General features: G+C 35.6%; 2 protein-coding genes across 3 annotated transcripts; one reads left to right on the forward strand and one right to left on the reverse strand.

Moving 5' to 3' along the window:
- Window positions 1-7,457: 7,457 nt before the first annotated feature.
- On the forward strand, window positions 7,458-9,744 carry LOC140159279 (stAR-related lipid transfer protein 5-like). Its single transcript, XM_072182694.1, has 3 exons — window positions 7,458-7,576; window positions 8,152-8,369; window positions 9,326-9,744. The coding sequence occupies exons 1-3, from the start codon at window positions 7,466-7,468 to the stop codon at window positions 9,606-9,608; spliced, it is 612 nt and encodes a 203-aa protein (XP_072038795.1). The 5' UTR covers window positions 7,458-7,465; the 3' UTR covers window positions 9,609-9,744.
- LOC140159278 (sugar transporter SWEET1-like) lies at window positions 9,240-21,966 on the reverse strand. Of its 2 annotated transcripts, XR_011859865.1 has the most exons (8): window positions 21,615-21,966; window positions 20,520-20,597; window positions 19,206-19,329; window positions 18,693-18,854; window positions 16,966-17,085; window positions 15,338-15,438; window positions 13,524-13,575; window positions 9,240-9,432 (listed from the first exon to the last, which is right to left on the reverse strand). XR_011859865.1 is itself a non-coding variant. In XM_072182693.1 (7 exons), the coding sequence occupies exons 1-6, from the start codon at window positions 21,683-21,685 to the stop codon at window positions 15,346-15,348; spliced, it is 648 nt and encodes a 215-aa protein (XP_072038794.1). In that variant the 5' UTR covers window positions 21,686-21,966; the 3' UTR covers window positions 11,884-13,575; window positions 15,338-15,345. The 2 variants fall into 2 exon arrangements, 1 of the variants encoding a protein (XP_072038794.1); XM_072182693.1 differs by lacking the exon at window positions 9,240-9,432 and having other exon boundaries at window positions 11,884-13,575.
- Window positions 21,967-22,266: the final 300 nt, after the last annotated feature.

The following is a 22,266-nucleotide window of genomic DNA, read 5'->3' on the forward strand; positions in this document are numbered from 1 at the left end:
CCTAACGAACAAGTAAAAAAAGTCAGTAGCTTTTGAAATAATTTCACAAGAGCAACATGAAAATCATTGGGGCCTCACCCCCCCTCTAATGGTCATCTTTGATTGCCGGTTCGATCCCCGGGTAAGGTGCTGGGTGAAAATATTATCACCAAAATGAGCGCAAAGGATGTATCTACGATTAGCTTAGGTCGTTTGGGCGTAAATAAATGAGGGTAGTTCTAGGGTTAAGGAATCGGATAACGTGTGCACAGTATTTTTGTGGAACCTGAGAGCACACCAGACACAACAAATTGCATTCTGAATTTTGAATACGAGGAATATCCTTCTGATATCAAATAATTTAGATTATTGAAATTTGGCATATAATATAAATTTTATGGCGAATTATTAAAAACTGATATTTTTGATATTATAGTCCTCGAAGTAAACTTTATAAATCTAATAATATGAACTTAAAGTATATGTAGCTGGGAGGAAAAGCCGTCCATCATTTGAAAATTGTGCCCTTCATATTGAAGATTTATATTTCCCCCAAAAAAGACCTCAAATGTTTTGTTGTTTTTGGGAAAATATGTTTATCTTCAAATATATATCATAAGATTTATAAAGTTTACTTTGAGAAGTGTTAAAAATATCAATTTTTAATAATTTGCCATAAAATTTGCATTATATTGCAAATTTCAAAAAAATATCAAAATTATTTGATATTAGAGGGACATTCCTCGTATTCAGAATGCAATTTGACGTGTCTGATGTGCTCTCATGTCCCACAAAAATACTGTGCAAACGTTGCTATCCGATCCCTTAAAGATATATTAGATGATCAAGTTTCATTTTATTCACACGATAAGCTTTGTGAAAAATATGGAAGATGTATCGATTTTTTAACATAAATTTATGTGGCCGAACACGACGAATGAGCCGTAAATTTCTCCACCGGTCAATTTTGTTTTATTTCGTGTTTAGAAAATATCATAAGCTTTAAAATGGTATATCATTTGACTTCAAACAATAACCCGAAGCTGGGTTATGTTTTGTTGAACTTTGCTCCTTCAACAAAATGGTAGCTTTTTTCGTTTCTACATGTATATCTCTTTTTCCACATTGCTGGTAATAAATATCAAACAGCCATATTTGGCGGTCATTTCAAATCATCCCCAAGTCAACGAGGTTCATTGTTCTCATTGTTAATTGTTGGTTATACATACCTAGACAAAATACAATGCTTTGTAACCCACCACTTGAACAGGATTTAGCCACAGCAAACAAAGACCAGAGCTATTAAGAATTCTATAGACATCTAAGGTAGAAGCTCTTCAACAATAGGATTATTGATAGGTTTAAAAGGTGTTTGACTATTGACTATTAAAATGAGTAATCATATATTGCCACTTTTTCATTTTTTAAGTAAAAATGTTGAAGAAGAAAAAGCCTGTTCGCAAAGGATAAATAAATTGATACCTTTCGTATTATTTCTTGCCTTTTGAAGTTTTGAGAAAAAAAAACGTTTATGAAAATGAAGAAACAAATTTAATATATTGGTATTGGTGGTGGTGATGATGGTGGTGGTGCGCACATGAGTGGGGTATCAATAATGTAGGGGTGGCCAGCGTATACACGCACCCACCCGGGATGTGTGCGTGTATACGCTTGCAACACCTCTTTGAAAGTAGCATAGCACTTATACAGAGTAACAACAAAATATTTTTTTAAACAATAAGAGATAACCTAATCAAAAATGCAACATATTTGCCATGTCAATATATACCAGGAATAGCTATTCAAATTGATCTTAAATTTTGCAATGGTTATAGTCCTTGGACACAAAAACAAATGTAAAGACTTCCAATATAATGCAAACAATAGACAATGCTATCTATCTTGATTTATCAGTCAAGGACCTCAATCTTCGCAAATCAAAACGTCTTATCTACTAATCAAACATAGAAACACAAGTTCTTGCATGGTTTCCTATGCCTTTTACTTGTGTTAAGTAGTTCTTAAATCCAACTGCTCCTAAACTAAAACAAAGTATCCACTGGTGATTACCAAAGCAAATACCGCGATTTTACTTGCGGACCGAAGGGCGCAGACTACCTCACCATTTCATCAGGAGAGGGCATGAGATCAATGAATCAAAGTCCACAGTACTGACAACACGGAACAATAGGCTGTTCCGTCAAACAGGATTTGGGCTAGTGCAATATCACCTGGCCAGACGTCCTTTTACCACCACGGACATGATTCTGACCACACATGATTTGGTGAGAGATTTCAGCATTAACCAACCATGTTTCTTAGATGTTTGACGCTGACGATCTGCGCCTTAGTCGCACTCGCCGTGTGTATTGCCGCAACTCCACTGGACAAGTTTCAACGGCAGAGCAGCACACCCGACCAACAAGCCAAATTTAAGGCAGATGCAGTTGCTGCAGATAGCCGTGCATATCAACTGTATCAAGACAATGACTGGCACAAATATGACACCAAAAAGGTAAATAGTCCAATTTCAAATCATATAGACGAATCCTATTTCACGCATTCCTATACCTCAATGGCTGTCAAAGTTGGGTCCCCGTCGGCTCAATCTCACCTAAATTGTGAAATAATGCGGCCTTGAGGGTATTTTAAACTGCATTCTATCACCCGTGTTACACGTAGACAAAAGAATGATGACAGTTTACAACACAAAAGAATCTAACATCGATTTTAAGCGGCTTTTTGGTGTTGCGGGGACCCAAAGATGGCCGACCAAATCCTGACCATGACTTGGCTCGTTGGATTCGTCTATAGATAAAAAAAAAATACGGGCATATTATTTCTTCAAGTATTCTGACCAAAGAGAAGACTTTACCATAATTATGACATTTCTCCATAACAATAAAGAAAAGTTTCTTCGGGATTTCTGCGACATGTTGGCACTACAGCAGAAACCATCATTTACAGAAATAAAGTGCATATCTGAGAGTTTATTTCATTTCAATTTGTTTTGTCAACCGTGACATTTTTGTCACATTCTTTTCTTAATTTATTTTGTCGTTCTGGTTTAGTTTAGAGCTGTACTTAACCACTTTAAAGTACTGACAATTCATCAGATTGGGAGTTCTGTATAAAGCGCTCTTTTAAGATAAAGATCGCCATGCGTTTCAAAAAATACTGCTGGGGGGAAAATTATCACTAAAATGAGCGCAAAGGACAGGCATGAGACTGTACTTTCCTAAAAAAATGCGCATGAAATCGGGCAAAAGTACCCAAAACAGGCTGAAATGAAATAAAGTTGCGGAAATGTTAACTACAAAAAAAGCACTGAAATTCGCATGCCTGAAAGCATGGATCTACGATTAGCTGCAGTCATTTGGGCGTAAAGACTCGCATTTTTATGACGGGTGACCCCCCACCCCTTCGCTGTTCTATGGTTAATGCTATATGTGACCAATGACGTAGAAAAACATAGATCGCTGAGCTCGAGCTGGTACGTTGCCGTTTCATTGACAATCACACACTTAAGCCATTATGAAATGAAGGGACCTAACAAAATCAGCATCAAATACAACTAAAATGGAAACTGAATTTACTCTAGCATGTATGGATTAAAAAAATTAAATAAATTACTTGTTTTAGCATATTCAACTTTACTGTGTACCATTTTTTTATCGAAAAATTGCTGAATAATAAAGGCAAGCACGCTCCTAAATCTAGTTCATTCGCCGGTTGCCATGCAGCGCTACAGGAACGGCGACTGAAGGCGAAATTTCGTAAAGTGGTAGAGTTGTTTAGCGTGGCAACACTGATGAAATACCAGATTCAGGCGTGTTTGCCTTTATAATTCAGCAATTTTTGATAAAGACAATGGTATACTGGGAAATTTAATGCGTTTTAATACATGATTTGTTCAACTTTGTGATCTATACAGCACCCAAACCGGGACCCAAACCTGCTTCACAGATTCGGCAAGCAGGGCACTCTATCCTTTCTACCTCATTGTATGTGACCGAATTCCTCCCCCGGTCAATTTTGTTTTATTTCGTGTTCTGAAAATATACATCATAAGTTTTAAAATGGTAAATTATTTGACTTCAAACAATATCCAGATTAGATTTTTCGTTTCTACATGTGTCTCTTTTTCCACATTGCTGGCAATAAATATCAAACAGTCATAATTGGCGGTCATTTCAAATCATCCTCAAGTCAACGAGGTTCAAGAAAGTTCTCTTATTGTTAATTGTTGGTTATACATACCTATACAAAATACAATGCCTAGTAACCCACCACTGGAACAGGATTTAGCCAAAGCAAAGAAAGACCAGAGCTATTAAATATTCTATAGTCATCTAAGGTAGAAGCTTATTATCCTCTTCAACAATAGGATTATTGATTGGTTTTTGACTATCAAAATGAGATAGATGTCGTGCCAGCTAGAGATACCGATGAATACGACCTTCATGCACATTTACACTGTAACTCAGAATACAGTTTAGGGAATTTACGGCTCATTCGTGCTGTACGGTCACATATATCATGATCACCATATAGTGACGAATGACAGACGGCCAAAACAGTCCTCCTTCATATCCCTTTGTTTGATAGTGATTATAGAGGGAGACGTTATCGAGTTGTTCTTAAATTGATCGCTACCCGCGCTGAGCGAATCGTTTAACACCACTGGACATAATAGAGACGGTTTATAGTTATTTGCGATTCGTCAGTACGCGGTATTCACAATGATTAATAATCATCATAGTGTGATACAACTGTTTTATTCTGATACAGGGGGTTAGAGTGTATCATAAGAAGTCACCAGAATACAGCGGGGAAATGTAAGTGTAGATAAATAATATTAAGGGCTCTGGTATGAGCGTTGGGACTGTATTTTATGGGACACGAGAGCATCTGAGACATATCGAATTGCATTCTGAATATGAAAAATGTCCTTTTGATATTAAAAATTAATATTTTGGATATTTAACATTTTTGTAAAAAATCTAAATTATTGGATATCAGAAGGACATTCCTCGTATTCAGAATGCAATTCGATATGTCTGATGTGCTATCATGTGCCACAACAAATACTGTCCAAACGCTCATACCAGAGCCCTTGACATTGTAGGCTAGTCAAATTAATAATAATACCGTAATACCACCACAATGACAACAGCATCCATTTAATCACCATTCATTTCAGAAAAGCATATTAAATAACACTTCAAAAGTCCCTAAAAATTAAGGTCAAAAATGGTCGATCATGCAGGGGGTGAAATTTCAAAGTTTATCATACAGGGTGAGTCAAAAAAAGTGCAATAGAGCAAATAATCGATATTTATGCAAGAACTAAGTCGAACTTTCCCATTATTGAACACTTCTATAAATGACACACTCAATAGTCACCTTCTGTGAAAATATGAAGTTAATCGCGACTACCGTTTACTTTTTATGAGTCCTTTTGCTGCGATATCCAATTTCGTTATTTGTCCACGAGGTACCATGTCTTTGAATGAGAGCACACAATGCACGGTAAAGGCACCAGCTCTGAAACGGACTTTAACTTAAATAAGGTTGATTTTTGCGTTATTTTAATTTCTTTTTTCTGTTCAAACAAACTTTCTTACATTACTTTAACATGTTTAAGTCCTTTGTACCTCCATCGACTCCAACTCCAGTTTTTTAATCCCAATATGTCCACTTACTGGATATTTTCTTATTCACACCACTTCAATTTGCGCTTTTTTCACACAAGGTTACTGATGGATATATCATATATAAAATGTTTTAAAACCTAAAAGGTTCAACTCGGTTCTTATATAAAAATGGATTCTTTTCTCTATTGCACTTTTTTTGACTCACCCTGTATCTTGTTAAAACCCATACCAATGCATTGCTCTTAGACAAAAGTACAGTTAAGCTTTACATAATTATAGTTTCTGTATCTGACGCAGTTCTCGAATTATAAGCAAAAGGTCAATTTTGTGGCCCACTGCTGTTTCCAATTTTAAAATGCTCCCTTTTTAAGGGGGTACTACACCCCTCGATAAATTTGTGTCTATTTTTGCATTTTTCTCAAAAAATAAAAATACACTGGTAACAAAAGTAAATGTATATTATTGGGGCAAGGAATCTAATTACTACACTGACATTTCAGTGACTCAAGACAAGCGGTTCAGTATATATGATCGGAAATGAGGTACATCCTAGCGGTACCTTATTTCTTATCATAAATAACGAACCGCTTGTCTTGGGTCACTGAAATTCCAGTGTAGTAATTGATTCCTTGCCCCTATAATATACATAACTTTTGTTACCACTGTGTTATTAGTTTTTGAGAAAATGCAAAAATAGACACAAATTGTGTAGTACCCCCTTAATGTTACAAAATATGTAAATGTCAACGGGGCTCAATAGATTGTGATCTTTTGCCATGTTACCAAGATAACAAACCACTTCAGATATGGCAAACTATTCTTTTTTTTAATGTTTTTGGAAGCGGAACAATCTGCGACCATTTTGATCAAAATCTGAGAAGTTTTACATCTTTGTTCCCTGTAGAATCTGCATTTGGAGATTTGACTTTTCCCCTATATCTCATGAACTGTACATCGGAGATCGGTCAAACTACCTTTTCTGTATTCTTATGACGTGAGGAATACAATAGTATGGTTTTTAAAACAAAATTTGACCAACTTTAAAATTTCACACTTGCATAAGCGGCCATTTTGGATTGATGCAAATTAGGCACTGTTCCACTGCTTGGATTTTCGGGGACATGTTTTTGTGTCAGATTTAAGAGATTCGCGCATGTGAAATTGTTTCTGTTGCAATAAGTGGTAGGTAATATCTTAATTTGACCAGTCTATTGAGGCGTTGAACCATCGAGATGGTTTAACACAGTAAATGTAAAACAATGGACCCCCTAGTACGTCACCCTTTGACCCCTTTTAGGTCTTAGTAAAATTATTTAAGCTGGAATACTAGTAATGAAGCATTTTCTGGAAAATAGGACATCCTTTATGTTTTGAAACACTTTTTGAGATAATCCACCGTAGATGTCATGTAACAGGATTAGTTACAATCACGATAGGGGAAAACAATTTGAATATATTGCCCTACACTATAAGTAGGCTGCACTCATCAACTCTCATGTCTGTGTATGTGTGCAATCACAGATTGAATAAAATACTGATCTTTTCAAAGACAATAGTCGTACAGGTACGAATGAAACGTACGTACATGAACTTGGCATAATGAAAAATCTCCATAGAATTACGATCCAGGTTTTTATGCCAATTCTTTGGTAATCAAAGGTGCGATGCAGAGTTGCAGCGTGTGTCTAGTGCAGGACAATGCTATAAACTAACGAATGTGGACTTAATTCTAATCCGGATTCTGTAATTGGTGTGATTTGCCGTTATATGACAAGATTTGGCTATCTCTCTTGACTAATTTATTCATCCTGTACAGCTATCGAGTAGATATGACCGTGGACGCACCTCTCGATAAAGTGATTTCTGTTATCCTGCCCTTCAATGGAAGAACTGAATGGGATCCCGATGTGCAAGATTACATCATCGAAGAACTAGATGAGGTAATTATTGCTACGCTTTGATAAGTTTTGATTAATTTTATTTATTTTATTATTTATTTTATTTATTTATAAGTCGAAATGTTTCTTATAAATATTGAAAAGAATATTAATAATAATGAGGGCATGGTGGCGCAGCAGTAAAGACTTATAATCGCGGGGTAGCTCAAGATGTGAGTTCGAATCCCTGCAGCACAAACTTCCTGTGCACTTGGGCGAGGCGCTTTACCTCACTTGCCACACTCCACCCACGTGTAATGGGGAGCTGTTAAGGGGTGATTGCAATATAAGTGTTTCGGTAGTGCCTTTGTTGAAGCGTAGGGATTCTGATGTATCTGTGGCAGTGGAACATTGTTATAAGTGGTGCCTGACGAAGGTGACGTACACGTTCAAAACAATTACCCTGATTAAAAGGCGAAAGCCGAAGGGATGGGAATAGCTGACTTCTATATATTAACTTCATGGAATATTGATGTAATTTCAGGATTCATGCTTCTAATGTCTAAACATTATTATGTCTAAACATATAAACTTGAATCCATTATTACTTTGTTTTTTATATTCTACCATCTTTACAGCATACAACAGTTTTGCATGCAACTTACATACCCAGTGGATTTGTTGCCAAATTAGCTTCACCGCGTGATTTCTGTCGAGTAGAGTACCTCAACAAGCACTCGGATGACTTTTACAGTATGGCCTATAGTCAAGCAAACCACCCAGGATGCCAAAAGTTGAAGGGATTTGTACGGGGAGTTATATACACATCGGGAGTGTACTGCAAACGAAACTTAGAGTAAGAAGCATATTCAATTTGATACCATTTGTTTTAGAAAGAATTGTATTTATATATCAGCATTTTAGCCCATTATATTGCCCTACCCCATTTGAACCACTGATAATTGTTTCAGGTCTTATTCTGCACGTACGAAATAAACGCGTGGACAACGTAACAAATGCACAAAATTGGTCCGTTTTTACAATATTATATTAGTCTGACGAGTAGGACCTGTTTTTTTTTCTTAGTTACCAACTATACTTTGACTGTGATCGCTCAAGAAAGATTAACCACAAAAACCCACTAACCGCCCCTCCCGAACACGCGGTCACTGGACTTTCGCGATTCGCCTTTCTTGCGCCATGTGAGATAGTGATCATAGTCTGAGCTGAGTATAGTCTGGTAACTTAGAAAAAAGGTCCTACTCATCGGACTATATTATATTAAAGAGAGTCAAGCATATTAAACATACGAAGGAAAGTCTACGAGCCATTTTGTTTGTAAGAAATCGCCATAATGAAGCAACGGTGAGGTGTAAAAATTTGACTTCATTCTTCCAGAACGTGACACGCTCAGATTATCAATTGATATGCGTCTGTGATCAGCCGTATAAGTTACAGAAAGAGATTGCGATTTGCATCTTTTATAAACTTCCATGTGTAACGCACGGACGGACGTTGCAATTGCCAATTTTACACTGCGTCACGCACTTCATGCAAACGCGACTAATTCCCCGAAAAAAGTATTAAAAAATAGTGGTATATATGCATGTATGAACGAACGTAACCGCGTTCCCGCGTAACATAATTTCGAACGTATGATATCAATAAACCGATGGCACATGTTGAAAAGTCAGAATTTTTAGAAAAAAACACAACAACATCGAGTGGCTCCTACTCAGCAAATGTTACAACATCGCTTTAATTAAGACTCATTAACAACATATTATTTTTCAACATTTGTTCTGTTCACAGAGATAGCAGCAAAACCGACGTCGTATTCTTCTATCAGAGTGATGTTAAGATATTCATCCCTCACCGAATAATGCGCATGACAGCATGTCGGCATGGATTTGAAATGGCTGATGAAATGAAAAAGCAATTAAAGAACGAGAATGACGAAGAAATGCAATTACAACAAAAAAGGACAAACATAAAAATCGTTACCGAATACATACTTTCATTAGCTTCGGAGAAGAACGGACCTCCCTTGTCTGCGGTATGCCTACACAGCGTGAACACGAAAGTGGGGTTCTGATTGGTTGATTCAATCATCCCAAAACCGTAACAACAGACCGGTAATCTGATTGGCCGCTTATGCGCCAATGCTTCGTTCAGCGCATTGCGGTGCTATATCAAGGGAACACACCAAGTCCCGTCGATTAGAGCAAGAGCGGCCCATTCTTCTCTAAAGCTATAGTATTGTCTTTATTTCCGGCGACTCTACATATTCAGTAATGTCGCCCCCTACAGTCGGTATAATACAAATGGACCGTTTAAAGTTATTGTGGGTTCGTCAGTATGAACAAATTACGACGAAAAATCAAAAAACATAAAAAGTATTGTCAAGAACTTGCCGTAGCACTCTATTAAAATGTTAGTGAGCAATATGATAACAAATACTATTTGAATACATCAGATTTGATTCAAATTCAAGTCTTAGTCCGATTAAAAAAAATGGATTGCTCACTAAAGTTCATAAATCCTGTGGAATCAGTTATAGTAGAAGTTGTTGTGTCATGTCATTACCATCTATATGTGAGCTCTTCCCACCGGTACAATTTCTGAAGAATCCTTAATTTGCTCATTCCGTTTCAAATACATTTCATCCTATTTGAGCCTTTAGGCACTATCTTTGTATTTATTAACTGTCTGGTATTTTTATGAAATTGGAAGTATGAACACAGCATGGCTAACTTTTACAAATATGAATTTCTATTGACAAAATGTGACTTACGTCCACAAGTTTTGAACGTTTACAGTTACGCTATACTAGGGATATTATATAGGTGCTTCCGATTTTCACTTCAATATAGACTATTCCTAGCAAACACAAAACGTTTTTAAAACTTTTTAAACAGGTTATATTTTGGGTTTTGTTTTGGTAAAAACATTTTAATAACATAATGTCGGGCTATATAAAGGTCATGAACGTTTTAAAACATTTTGTATGAAAACACTACAAAAAATATTTTTAAATGTTTTCAAAATTTTATTGTAAAATATTTTTGCAAACATTACTTGCCAAATATTTTGTCAACACCTAAATAACATTATGTTAGAATATTTGCAGTAAGTTATCAAAAATGTTTTTGAATGTTATGAAAACGTTTTATACTATTTATATGCCCTTTAAACAACCCGACATTAAAATGTTTTCTGGCAACCTTTTGCGAATGATGTCGAAAACGTTTTTTGTTTTTTGGTTATTATCATCATTATTATAATATTATTATTATCGTTTTTATTAATATTATTTTTTACTATTATTAATTGTTATTGTCATCACTATCATTATTTAATATTACTTTGTCATTACTTTTTTCGTACTTAAAGTGGCCCGGCATTAAGAAAAGAACAATTTAATTTACCCCTGCAGTTAAAGATAGTTAGTTTGCTTCTTTATTTATTTCTTTATTTATTCACTGCAAGTTTTACTGCTAAGACTAAAATAAAAATATTCTATACCATTTACATTTTTTGCATCCTTTTTTCATTTAAAATTCTTCTTGTCGCCCCTTCTGCCCCAAAATTTGTCTTTAATAATTCTAATTGCCGCCCCTTCTTCATCCGCTGCCCCTGCTTTTTTTCCTGCCCCTGCATTTGATTGCAATTAATGTGAAAGTGTGATTATTGCGATGAGAGCATAGCATAACACAATGTAGCACAAAGGTGCAGAGAAATAGGTAAATAGCAATAATCAGGATAATGACAGACTACAGATCTTAATCGTTGAACTGTAGGCCCCCCTCCCCCGCCTATAGTTATGACGAAGAATATACCTCAGAGGTTTAACACTCAACTGTGATGGAACATCTGCTTTAATTCACAATCACATGTCAACAAACTTTCCCCGGCAGCCACCAGAAAATCAGGTGCCCTGATGATACGTCCAGGATAGGATTGGCAGTTTGGCACCCATAAAAAGTAGTCCGACGAGTAGGACCTTTTTATCTAAGTTACCAGACTATACTTAGTTCAGACTATGATCACTATCTCACATGGCGCAAGAAAGGCGAATCGCAAAAGTCCAGTGACCGCGCTGCCCGGTCAGAGTCAGAGTATCGGTTGGTATACTAAGAAAAAAAACCAGGTCCTACATGTACTCGTCGGACTAATAAAAAGTAAGTCCAGTATCAGATTGAACTCTCAAATTCAAATTTATCACTACCTGCCATGAATGATAATTGCCCTAACCCTAATGCTAACCCTAAAAATTTGGACTGACTACGAGACCCAATGTTTCAAATCTAGATTACAGCAGACTACATGTCATGGACACACTACATAAGTCACACATGTTAAAATAAATTTCACTTGAATTGCACTTGGCATTTTATTTACCTATATCGTGCTATATAATGTATGTGCATGAATATCATGCAATATTTCATATATTATACTCTCATGAATTTTTTTTACCCTTATACTATTCATAATTTAACCTTATTTCCAGTCCAATAATGTAAAACACTTCTGTACTGATATAAAATCTTTATAAACTTATAGACCTCTGAGATTAAAAGCACCATCTCATACCTGACATTATTCAAACTATTCTAAAATGACAATTGTTCATTCAGTGTATGTATACACATCCAGATTCGGTCTTGTCTGCATGATGTCACTCACGATTAGATAGATCGCGTCATCTCATTGGTTGTTTTTGGCTATTACATCTCGTGCCCTCTGACAAGCAGGGGAAGCTTAATGTTTCACTCAATGGGTGAACGCATAAAACATATACATGTATAACATTTGGTGAAAAGTTCAATTTCTTATCAAGGCAATCAACTTCCACTATGAAATTAAAAAAGAAAAGGCATTTGGTATTTTCTATACCAAGAAAATTGACTAGAACTGCAAGCCATGTACAAATCAATAGAGTTTCATGACCAGCCACTGTGACATGCCTACTGTTACCGGTAACTGCCCTTTTTATTATACTGATCAATGTAGGTAACATCAACCTTTTGCTAGATACAAAGTGGTTTTTGCCATATTTGCTACTTGCACTGCCAGGAGCCTGGCATAAGGCACTTCAAGTGGTATGTGATATAAAGTTCATAGTTTTTATCACTTTTAAAAAAGGAACACTCAAATTTTTACAAGAACAGAAAAAAAAATGTTGTCACCTTCATTAGATCACCAACAAATCTTCAGTAAATGGTATTACTTGCAGGCATAATTAGGTCTGTAATATATACATTAGCATCATCACTTTCATTCACTTTACAACTTATATTGGCAAAAGCAGAAAATATATTTGGCACATTTGGTCGTCAGCTGACACATCTTACTTTGAGCAGGGATATGCTTTGAGGCACTAAAAACAACATTAAAGAAAAATTTTGTACCAATTTGTTCATGTGCATTTTTCATTTGTTTTAGGTCCCAATTGACCTAATTTTGACCCATTTCAGTATTAAAATTGTCCAGTTTCCAACCAATTCTGTTGAACACCTTCCCAAAATCTGTAAATACTAGTACATGTATGCCTTTGAAGTTTGATATATTGACTTTTTAAATAAACAAGGTTAAAAACTAAATTGTGCATTGTTTAAATGAAATAATAAATATTCTAGCTCACTGGTTGGATTTGCCAACTTAATGCTTGAGAGTGAACTTGATAAAAATGGTCACAGAAGTGAACTCAGCCATGTATCTGTCGCCTGATATACATGTAACACGGTAGATACCATTATTTTCATAATGTTCCACTTAAAATACTGGTATCCATCATGTTATATGGCTGGGTATTAAATCAATACCTTTATTCTATAAAAAGTACATACACTGCAATATTTGAATAAAAATAGAAATCTTCTATATACTTAACAACCCATAGAATTAAAATTACATTTACAATAAATTTAATATGTGTGCATTAAGACACGTTGTATAAAATATTATATACAAGTAGATTGCAATATATAAAAATATATCTGAATACCTTCTACTGTCACTTGAATTGTTGTGTATTCACCTTCTAGGTCACTTGGTTTCTGAAAGAAAATAAAACCATCACAATTAATCTGAACAGCAATACAAGGATAGGTAGAGTACATGTAACCTATCACAAGAAACAAATATTTAATAAACACATAGGGCTCCTTTGTAGAGCCTGGTGTGAACACCAGAGGGGTATCATGTACATATGCATGGCCATGAAGTCTCATAAAGCACTCTAAGCATTTTTGTTGTTAGAATTGGTTATAAATTTCATCAATAAGTATTGGCATTATTTTTATCCCCATTAGAAGCAAGTAAATAATTCAATTTCTTAAGCAAGTAAATCATTAATTTACTTAAAGTAGGGTGACCACAATGCTAGCTATTGTGTGTATCCCTGCCTACATACACAAATGTATGGTGAAAATGTAACAGATTCTGCAGCAGTTGGAAAACTTTTGGGCATTTTGAATTCCATATAATTTGTCTCCTAGTAACTTCTGTGCAAACCTGACTACCTAATTAGATAGAAAATATTCTGCTCGTAATGAAGGTGAATATAGCATTTTTGTATGGTCACACATAAAAAAGTTACGCACAAAATAATTTTTTGTCATCAAATAAAACTATTTTAAAAAGATGTACAATTATGCTAAATTCAGTTCTACAATCTAGACCCTCAGAGCAAAATCCTGTGCAAAAATCAGACAATTTGGTTGTGTAGTTTAGGAAATACAGGCCTTTGAAGGTCAAAATTGGAAATAATAGCGCCCTCAACGGTGAAAATCACATATATTTACCTTAAAAGTCCTGGCAAGAGTTATTTTGTGATTTCAGCCATTTTAAAAATGTTGTAAAGAAGCAAATATAGCAATTATGACCCTGGATTTTTAATATTTGCATAAATGAACATTAAATAAACAAAAACAATACATCTCGTGCCTTCTTTGGCTTTATTCCCACAATTATCGCCTCCGTGAATATGCAAATTTATGACAAAATCAGGATTTTCCTAAAAATGGCCAATTTTGTGAATCTTTAAAAGGCTGTATCTTCGCAACGGATTGTCCGATTGAGTTGATACAAGAGGTTTTTAAAATCATTTTGCTGCAGGAACAATCCTGACAGAAAAAGTAATTCCAGGGGTGGGTTTGACATTTTCATGTGACCACCCTACTTAAAGCCATTATTATAACATTTATTTTCCATAAAATGTTAGCTTTTACTGTCAGATATGTCCCCTTCTAATTTTGAGCCGAACAAGTGAGGTTAAGCATAGAAAATTGGAATTTACTACTAGCGCCCATGCATGTTACTCCCGCGGTTGTAATACGGTACAATCCTCTGTGTGTATGCGTATCACGCACGCCGTGTACATACTGTGCATACGTGTTCGACTAATATTTCCATCGTAATAATAAAACGCCGGTTGCATCGTTTTATTCAAAATCTCGGATTTTGACAAAACTACACCAGCTAATCTTTATTGACTAAAGTACATTACAATCGTGTAAAAAACAGAATTTAAAAATTTTTTGAGGGCGTTCTTCTCAGCAAATGTTATAATATGGCTTTAACTGAGAAAACACAAATTCAAAGGGTCATAACTTTTATCCTTTATGTCATGCTATATTTTACTCAAAGGACCCTAAAACACTGTGCAAGGTATACCCTTTTTTAAATTTCAAGTTTTAGATACCCTATTCATGATATTTATTTAGCCAAAGTGACGAATACATGTACATGCTTTTAAACAAGTCTTGCCTTGTATGATCTTAAAATATGGCAGCTGGACATCTATAAAAAAAATCTTACCTTTTGTGTTAATCAACTTTGATATCTGATTTAGCACCACGATATATGTACAGGCACAGGAATCTTGCAAGGCCACTTATAATTCCTGGTATGTTAGGCCCCTGTAATAGAGGGAATGTAACCAGATATTAATCACTGTAGATTTCAAAGACATACAAAGTGGAATGGAAAGAAACTTAGACAGAAAGAAGGAAAGAAACTTTGGAAAGAAAGAAAGAAAGAAACTTTGGAAAGAAAGAAAGAAAGAAAGAAACTTTGGAAAGAAAGAAAGAAAGAAAGAAAGAAAGAAAGAAAGAAAGAAAGAAAGAAAGAAAGAAAGAAAGAAAGAAAGAAAGAAAGAAAGAAAGAAAGAAAGAAAGAAAGGAAGGAAAAGAAAAGAAAGAAAGAAAGAAAGAAAGAAAGAAAAGAAAAGAAAAGAAAGAAAAGAAAAGAAAAGAAAAGAAAAGAAAAGAAAAGAAAAGAAAAGAAAAGAAAAGAAAAGAAAAGAAAAGAAAAGAAAAGAAAAGAAAAGAAAAGAAAAAAAAAAAAAAGAAAGAAAGAAAGAAAGAAAAGAAAGATAAGGCAAAAGGAAGAAAGAAAGGAAGACAGGGAAGAAATATTGAAGAAAGAAACAGAGAAAGAAAGAAAGAAAGAAAGAAAGAAAGAAAGAAAGTAAGTAAGTCAAAATGGAAGCGAGAAACAATGATCCACTGTACAATAGTCTCATGGATCATTCACCCACTAGATGTAACTAATGAGAAGCCACTACTACTAGGGATTCTTAGTCAGTGGGAGTGGTCTAGTTCGTAGACACATTTTTGATTGGACAATCGCAAGATTTCGGTGCCGCTTATCAGGCCGTAGACGACCCCACGCCATCATGCGTCTTGATATTGCCTTACACGCTTGTAGAGGTGCGCGTATGTAAGCTTATGTATTGCGCTGTAATGCGTAGACTAGTGCGGAATACGCGACGCCGCTAGCAATACGCCGCAACAGAATACGTGAAGTTGTAAACAAGTTTCGTTCATTTTATAACGAGGGGAGTTTTTATGACGGTAACTTAGTTTTTGCTTTAAAAAATTGTTTACAGTTATTAAAATAATATTTAACTGACTAAGAATGAGAATAAACGATAGGAATTTTTATTTTGCCTATCCTCTACCTATGATAGACGACAGGCAGGTCCAATATTTTTATCGTAGTGGATACCGGCTGCGCCGGCATCCACTACTCAAAATATTGGACCTGCCTGTCGCCTATCACACGGTAGAGGATAGGCAAAATAAAAATTCCTATCGCTTATTCTCTAATTGAACTCAGGACCTCATCTACAACAGGTGAGTAACATAACCTAACTATTTCATCATACTCTCCCTCAGGCAGTATGAGACAGAGCTGAGACAAAGACAGGGCAGAGACAGAGACAAAAAACACATAAATATATGGCATATTTGCAAAATATAATGTACACTTAACCCTAACCTGAATTTTTTGATATGGGTAAGGTGGACTAGATTCTGCAATTTTGCCACACAGATACCTATACTATACAGATATCATCAGATATATTTAGAAAATCAAAGGAAGACTTAAAGGGGCTGGGAAGGGTGAAAAATATAAAACATCATCAACCAAATGATACTCACAAATATAAAGCCATCATTGAGGAGTACGCCAAGTAAGAACCATGCTGATGCTGACATCATCTGAGCAGTGGTCATAATTAAGGAAATACAACTGGTATCACCAGTTCTCACAACCTCCATCTAAAACAAAAACATTACAAACTCACATTAGTTTAATCATTCTTATGTACTGCATCAGGTATCTATAACCTTGACTATAGAACTGCCACCATACTAAAAAATGTTTTGACAATGTAATGCAGTTTGCCATGGTCCATGCTTACACTTGAAGAGTCCCACAAGGAACTCTGGACACAGGTTCTATTATATATATGTGACCCGATCTGTTCCACTCAGGCCAAAGTTGGAAATTTTGAAAATTGAGTTACTGCCATTCCTAACTTGCTCAGTACCTATACTCTGTCACTTACTGATGTTGAATCCCCAGGTCTCTTGAATAAGTGGTCCCTTTAATATATATCCATTTTCATATGTTTTGTCAGGCCTTGCCATTTGAGGAGAGCGATCACTCTCGCTCGCCACCGCTCAACAAACTCAATTTCTAGTGAGCAATTTTCCACTCGCCATAGACGCTAAATATCGCTTGCTGTGAATAACCCAAATGTGAATCCAATTTACATTCAATTTTCAGCACTTTGAAAGTATTTGATTTAACATAATAAATTAGCCTTTTATATCACTGAAACGAAAGAGTGTGGTGTCAACATGGTCAACAGTGCATATTGGTATGATGATCTTTCAGACCTAGAGAGTGATTTGACCACTATACTAGTACTGGAGAGTGATTTGACCACTCGTCTAGCATCATCAATCATCATCTAGAGAGTGGTTGACCGCTGAAGACGGCAAGGCCCGTTTTTATCAATGAATAGCTGTGCCTGTAGAATTCTGAAATTTTTGCACTAGTTTAGACTATGATATGAAGGGAAGTTTGGCCTTAATAGTCTATGTTAAGTTATAAAGTATATATGTGACATGATCATGATAATGAGAAATCTGTTGTTCACAAAATTTCATTTGCTGCTCTCAACAAATGGTACTGAATGAGATAAAATGGGCATTGCAAATAATTTTACACAGAATTGGCTTTTTTTCACACACTCCTCATATTTTATTTTCTTCGAATGTGGTTTCTTATATTCTTTTTCATATCTTTGTGATTCCTACATACTGACAAACATCAGTTAAATCTAAACTGTCCCTTTGTATTTAATTGACTTGTGTGGGTCATAACATAAATATTATGCAGTGACAGTGCACAGCTCTTATGCCATGGTTGCTATGTACACTCAAATAACTCAATTAATTGTGCTATTCTAGTTGAAATCCATAAACCCCCAATGGAAGACATTCCTTAATCTTCCACACAGGTGAGTGTGAATTTCAAATGTGGGGTGACTCCATTTGAAATCTACACCCCTGTGTGGAAGATTAAGGTCATGACTTCCATAGGGGTGCATGGATTTCAACCGGAATAGCCCATTGTGTGAGGCATTTCCAGGTTAACCCCCTGAGCACTACCTGCCGATCTAGCATTGCCTCTGATTGGTTAATTACATGATATCTTCACTTTAATCACCAATCCGAATGGAACTTTGCGAATAATTCACCCCAATTTTTTTGCGTAGTGAAATTATTCTAACAATGTTGCTGATTGGTCCAATTGATAATAGAAACTTCTTTTTAGCCAATCGGCAGGTAGTTTTCATGGGCTTATGAACTCTTACCACTTCTAATAGTGGTGATCCATACATCATTAAAGTAAGTGATGATCCTAGTAATCCAAGATGACTTATCATAGTCTCGCTAGAATCCACAAATCTTGTGAGATATACATAGGCTCCTAGAAGAAAGATGAATGCTGCCCAAGTTTGCTGCAAAGTCTTTGTCTGCAAATTAGACAACAATGTATATGAAGTCTTTGTTATGGAAAGTAAAAATAATATGATAAGATGACAAGAATTACATGTAAATGTGTCCCTCTCCTGAGTATACTGTCATACTCATACTGTCATACACCACATATTCCATATTAAAAATTTGTGTCCGTCGGGAGTCTCCTAGTTAGTCAAAAATTAGCATCTAAGCAAAGTGCTTTCTCAGCATAAGCCAATGTTTATTTTAGATTTTAGGGCCATTCAGGTCCTCAGGTCTGAAAATAAAATACAGATCCTCTTCAATTTAACATGCTTTTGACCCCATCTAGGACCTGCCATGTTTATAACACTTTATGTACCTACCTTTGGTTTGGCAAATGTGATGTAAATAACGATGTATAAAGCTTGGAGGCTGAACCCAACAGCATTACATATTATAAGGGTCCAATTAGATGTCAATAAACCATATGAGAACCATAGTAGAGAGCTGTAACAATGAATAATTACATTCATAATATCAGACATACATTTCAATATTAAAATGTCAAATTTCTGCGAAAAGACAAGATCTACAGCTTAACAAACCTTGTTACAACATTGTTGAAATTTGACCATGATGTATTCTGCATCCCAATTTCCCAAACTTACAAAACAGAATATCTGTACCGTTCCAGTTATAGTCACATACCTTCCTCAAGTCAGTAATTTAGATATTTCTTTTTATTGTATCTCTAAATGTAATGATGAGAAGTATATAAAAGTATATTCAGAATACAAATGGTACAAGGAATTCAACTAGCATAACACATTCCTGGAAAAATTAACAGTTTTTGAGAAAATCTCAAACTTAGATTTTACTTTAAAACTGATTCGAGGAAGGTATACGGACTATAGTTTAAATTGCAAACTTGCAGAGAGTTTATAGAGTAGTCTTTTTACTCCTTACTGCCCCCTAAGTACAGCCAAGTAAGTCCTTGCAATAGCAAAGTGTATATTTCCATTCAGGACCTGTTCACTATTTGTTGCAATATTTCAAAAATCTTTCTTCAAATTTCTTGTTCAAAATTGTCCACTTGATTTATTGGCTTTCTTATTTCATTGAACTTTTTTAATTTACAGATCTATGAATAAAGATTTTCAAGGTCGTTGCTAGGTCAGTCAATTTGCATTGTAGTTGTTAAATGTCCTGTAAACAGACCTTACTAGTGAGTAGCGAGGTCGTAGTTTAGCCACCAACACATGCTAACAATTGGGCTGCATGCATGGGCAATCACAGCAGTCTTTTATTTTGCATACCCTCTTTTATGAACAATTAAGGTAGTACTATATACACCCCCTGATAAATTTTGTCACTAATTTTTTTATTCATAAAATGTTATTATTTTTTGAGAAAAATGCAAATATAGTCACAAATTTATCAAGGGGTGTAGTACCACCTTAAGAATCAAGCGCATTTCAAGAGCAACCAATCATGATTATTAATCTGCTAGCAGAAGTCAGCACTCAGCAATTTATTTTTCCAAGCAGTGTTCTTATAAAATGCACCCACATTTTAGAAAATGGATGTTTAAAAGTTTAGGCCTATGAAGCTCTTGCTGCAGTCAAATTGCCGTAGCCACTACATGTGTAGCTTGGCATAATAATATAAACTTTTTCACAGACTCTATAGATACTTACTTGACCTCAGTCATGATGAATGGAAGAAATGGTACATTTCCTACGCTCCTCAGCTTTGCAATCTGTATGCATGATGGCCTGGATAAAGCAAATAATCACATATTTTTAAACACTGTATGTTGCAAAGTGAAATGTATGATGAAATAATCTTGGGAGCGGGCATTGCCGATTGTGACGTTTCCCAATCCACAGTCGCACATAGTCAACTGTGGGAATTGACTGATTGGAAATTCCTGTGATGTTATTTTTCATTTACAAAACAGTTACTTCCCTGTTCAAATTAAGACTAAGTTCTTAGGGATCAATCAGCCCCAATATAAAAATTGGGGAAAAAATTAAAAAGGTTCATTTAAAAGTGCAAACTATGTCACCATTGTCACTGAAATTCTATGCGAGTCCGGCTGTGATATCCTACCAGATTTTTACCCACAATGCACTCTGTTCTGAATTTACAAACTTGCTTACGCTTATTTTGCAGGGCCGTTGGGGCGTTGCCTCTAACTTAAAATACAAATTGAGCAACATCTTTGTCACCAAGGGTCATTCATGATATACTTACATACATACATTATGACTAAAAAATTGTTTATGCCTATCGTTTGAAAACATGAAAATATGCATATTAATCATCTTGGCCACAATGCAAACATAAACAAACAAAAAAACAAAACATAACTTTCAGTTTCATTGGATTGGAGGCATTTCTTTACATTTAGGGGTTTTTATTCTTACATGTTTAGCTGCCTTGTGGAAGTACAGTGTTATAACCCTAACCCTTAGAACCCTTCCCTAAGGCAGCTCTATTCTCTCGGTCGGGGCCACGTCACATCCATTCATGCATTGGAGTGAAAACAAATATCGCATATATTTTTATTTGCAGAGAGTCGAACCTGGCACAATAGTGTGATAGCTTGTGATACACTCCAGAGTTCAGTGAATGCGAATGTTGTTTTCACTCCAGTGCTATCATGCTATTGTCAGCCGGTTCATGCCCGGATGTCCGATCGACAGAATTAAATGCCAAAATTAAAATAAAAAACCCGAATGCCGGATTGGAATAGGATGACGACAAAGTAAAGAAATCAAAATATTTACATTCCAGCCAGAAACATGCACAGAGTCAATGTCAAAGCTACTGGTGACACCAGCTGTACAAGATCACCCATCGTCTTGGAAGTTGTGTTACTTTGATAAAAAATACTATTCACTCATCAGACTCAGTGCAGTGCCGAGTGCAGTGTGCTGTACGGCGTCAAACTTAGTAAAGTTTAAGCTTATTAAAAACTAACTAGTACACACAGCACACTGACTCAGCAGACATATTACTACTATAGGCAAAGGTTCTCGTCGAATTGATATATCATTGAGAAATTGCGCAGTCATGATAGTAACACATCACCATTCACCAATTGATCACAGCTGATACAATTTTATTTTATGTACACATGTCATAATATCTGACCTTTGCCCTTGCTCTATCAACAGGAAATTGCTTCGACAAGAATTTCTGTTAAAAGGTAAATCCTCTCACAACAAGTTTTGGAAGGGACTGTGCAATAATACGATAAGCCATCATGCAGTTATTGTATATAGGCCTACATGTATGCACACAACACAGGGGCACTCACAATAGGCAATTGAACCCTACTGGTAGCGCTGTGTTGTAGCTATACGGGTTGAACTAGTTAGTAGCATATATCAAAAAGTATAAAAGCTATGATTTTAGTACTTTCTCTATGTTTCAATT

This window comes from Amphiura filiformis, chromosome 8 (assembly GCF_039555335.1).
Source record: "Amphiura filiformis chromosome 8, Afil_fr2py, whole genome shotgun sequence".
NCBI classification, from domain to species: domain Eukaryota; kingdom Metazoa; phylum Echinodermata; class Ophiuroidea; order Amphilepidida; family Amphiuridae; genus Amphiura; species Amphiura filiformis.

Coding starts and splice junctions, on each gene's coding strand:
- LOC140159279 (XM_072182694.1), top strand. CDS start 7,466: ATGACCGTGGACGCACCTCTCGATAAAGTGATTTCTGTTATCCTGCCC. Junction 7,577..8,151: donor TCATCGAAGAACTAGATGAG/GTAATTATTGCT, acceptor CCATCTTTACAG/CATACAACAGTTTTGCATGC. Junction 8,370..9,325: donor TACTGCAAACGAAACTTAGA/GTAAGAAGCATA, acceptor TTCTGTTCACAG/AGATAGCAGCAAAACCGACG.
- LOC140159278 (XM_072182693.1), bottom strand. CDS start 21,685: ATGGGTGATCTTGTACAGCTGGTGTCACCAGTAGCTTTGACATTGACT. Junction 19,330..20,519: donor TTCATCATGACTGAGGTCAA/GTAAGTATCTAT, acceptor TCATTGTTACAG/CTCTCTACTATGGTTCTCAT. Junction 17,086..18,692: donor GATCACCACTATTAGAAGTG/GTAAGAGTTCAT, acceptor TTTTTGTTTTAG/ATGGAGGTTGTGAGAACTGG.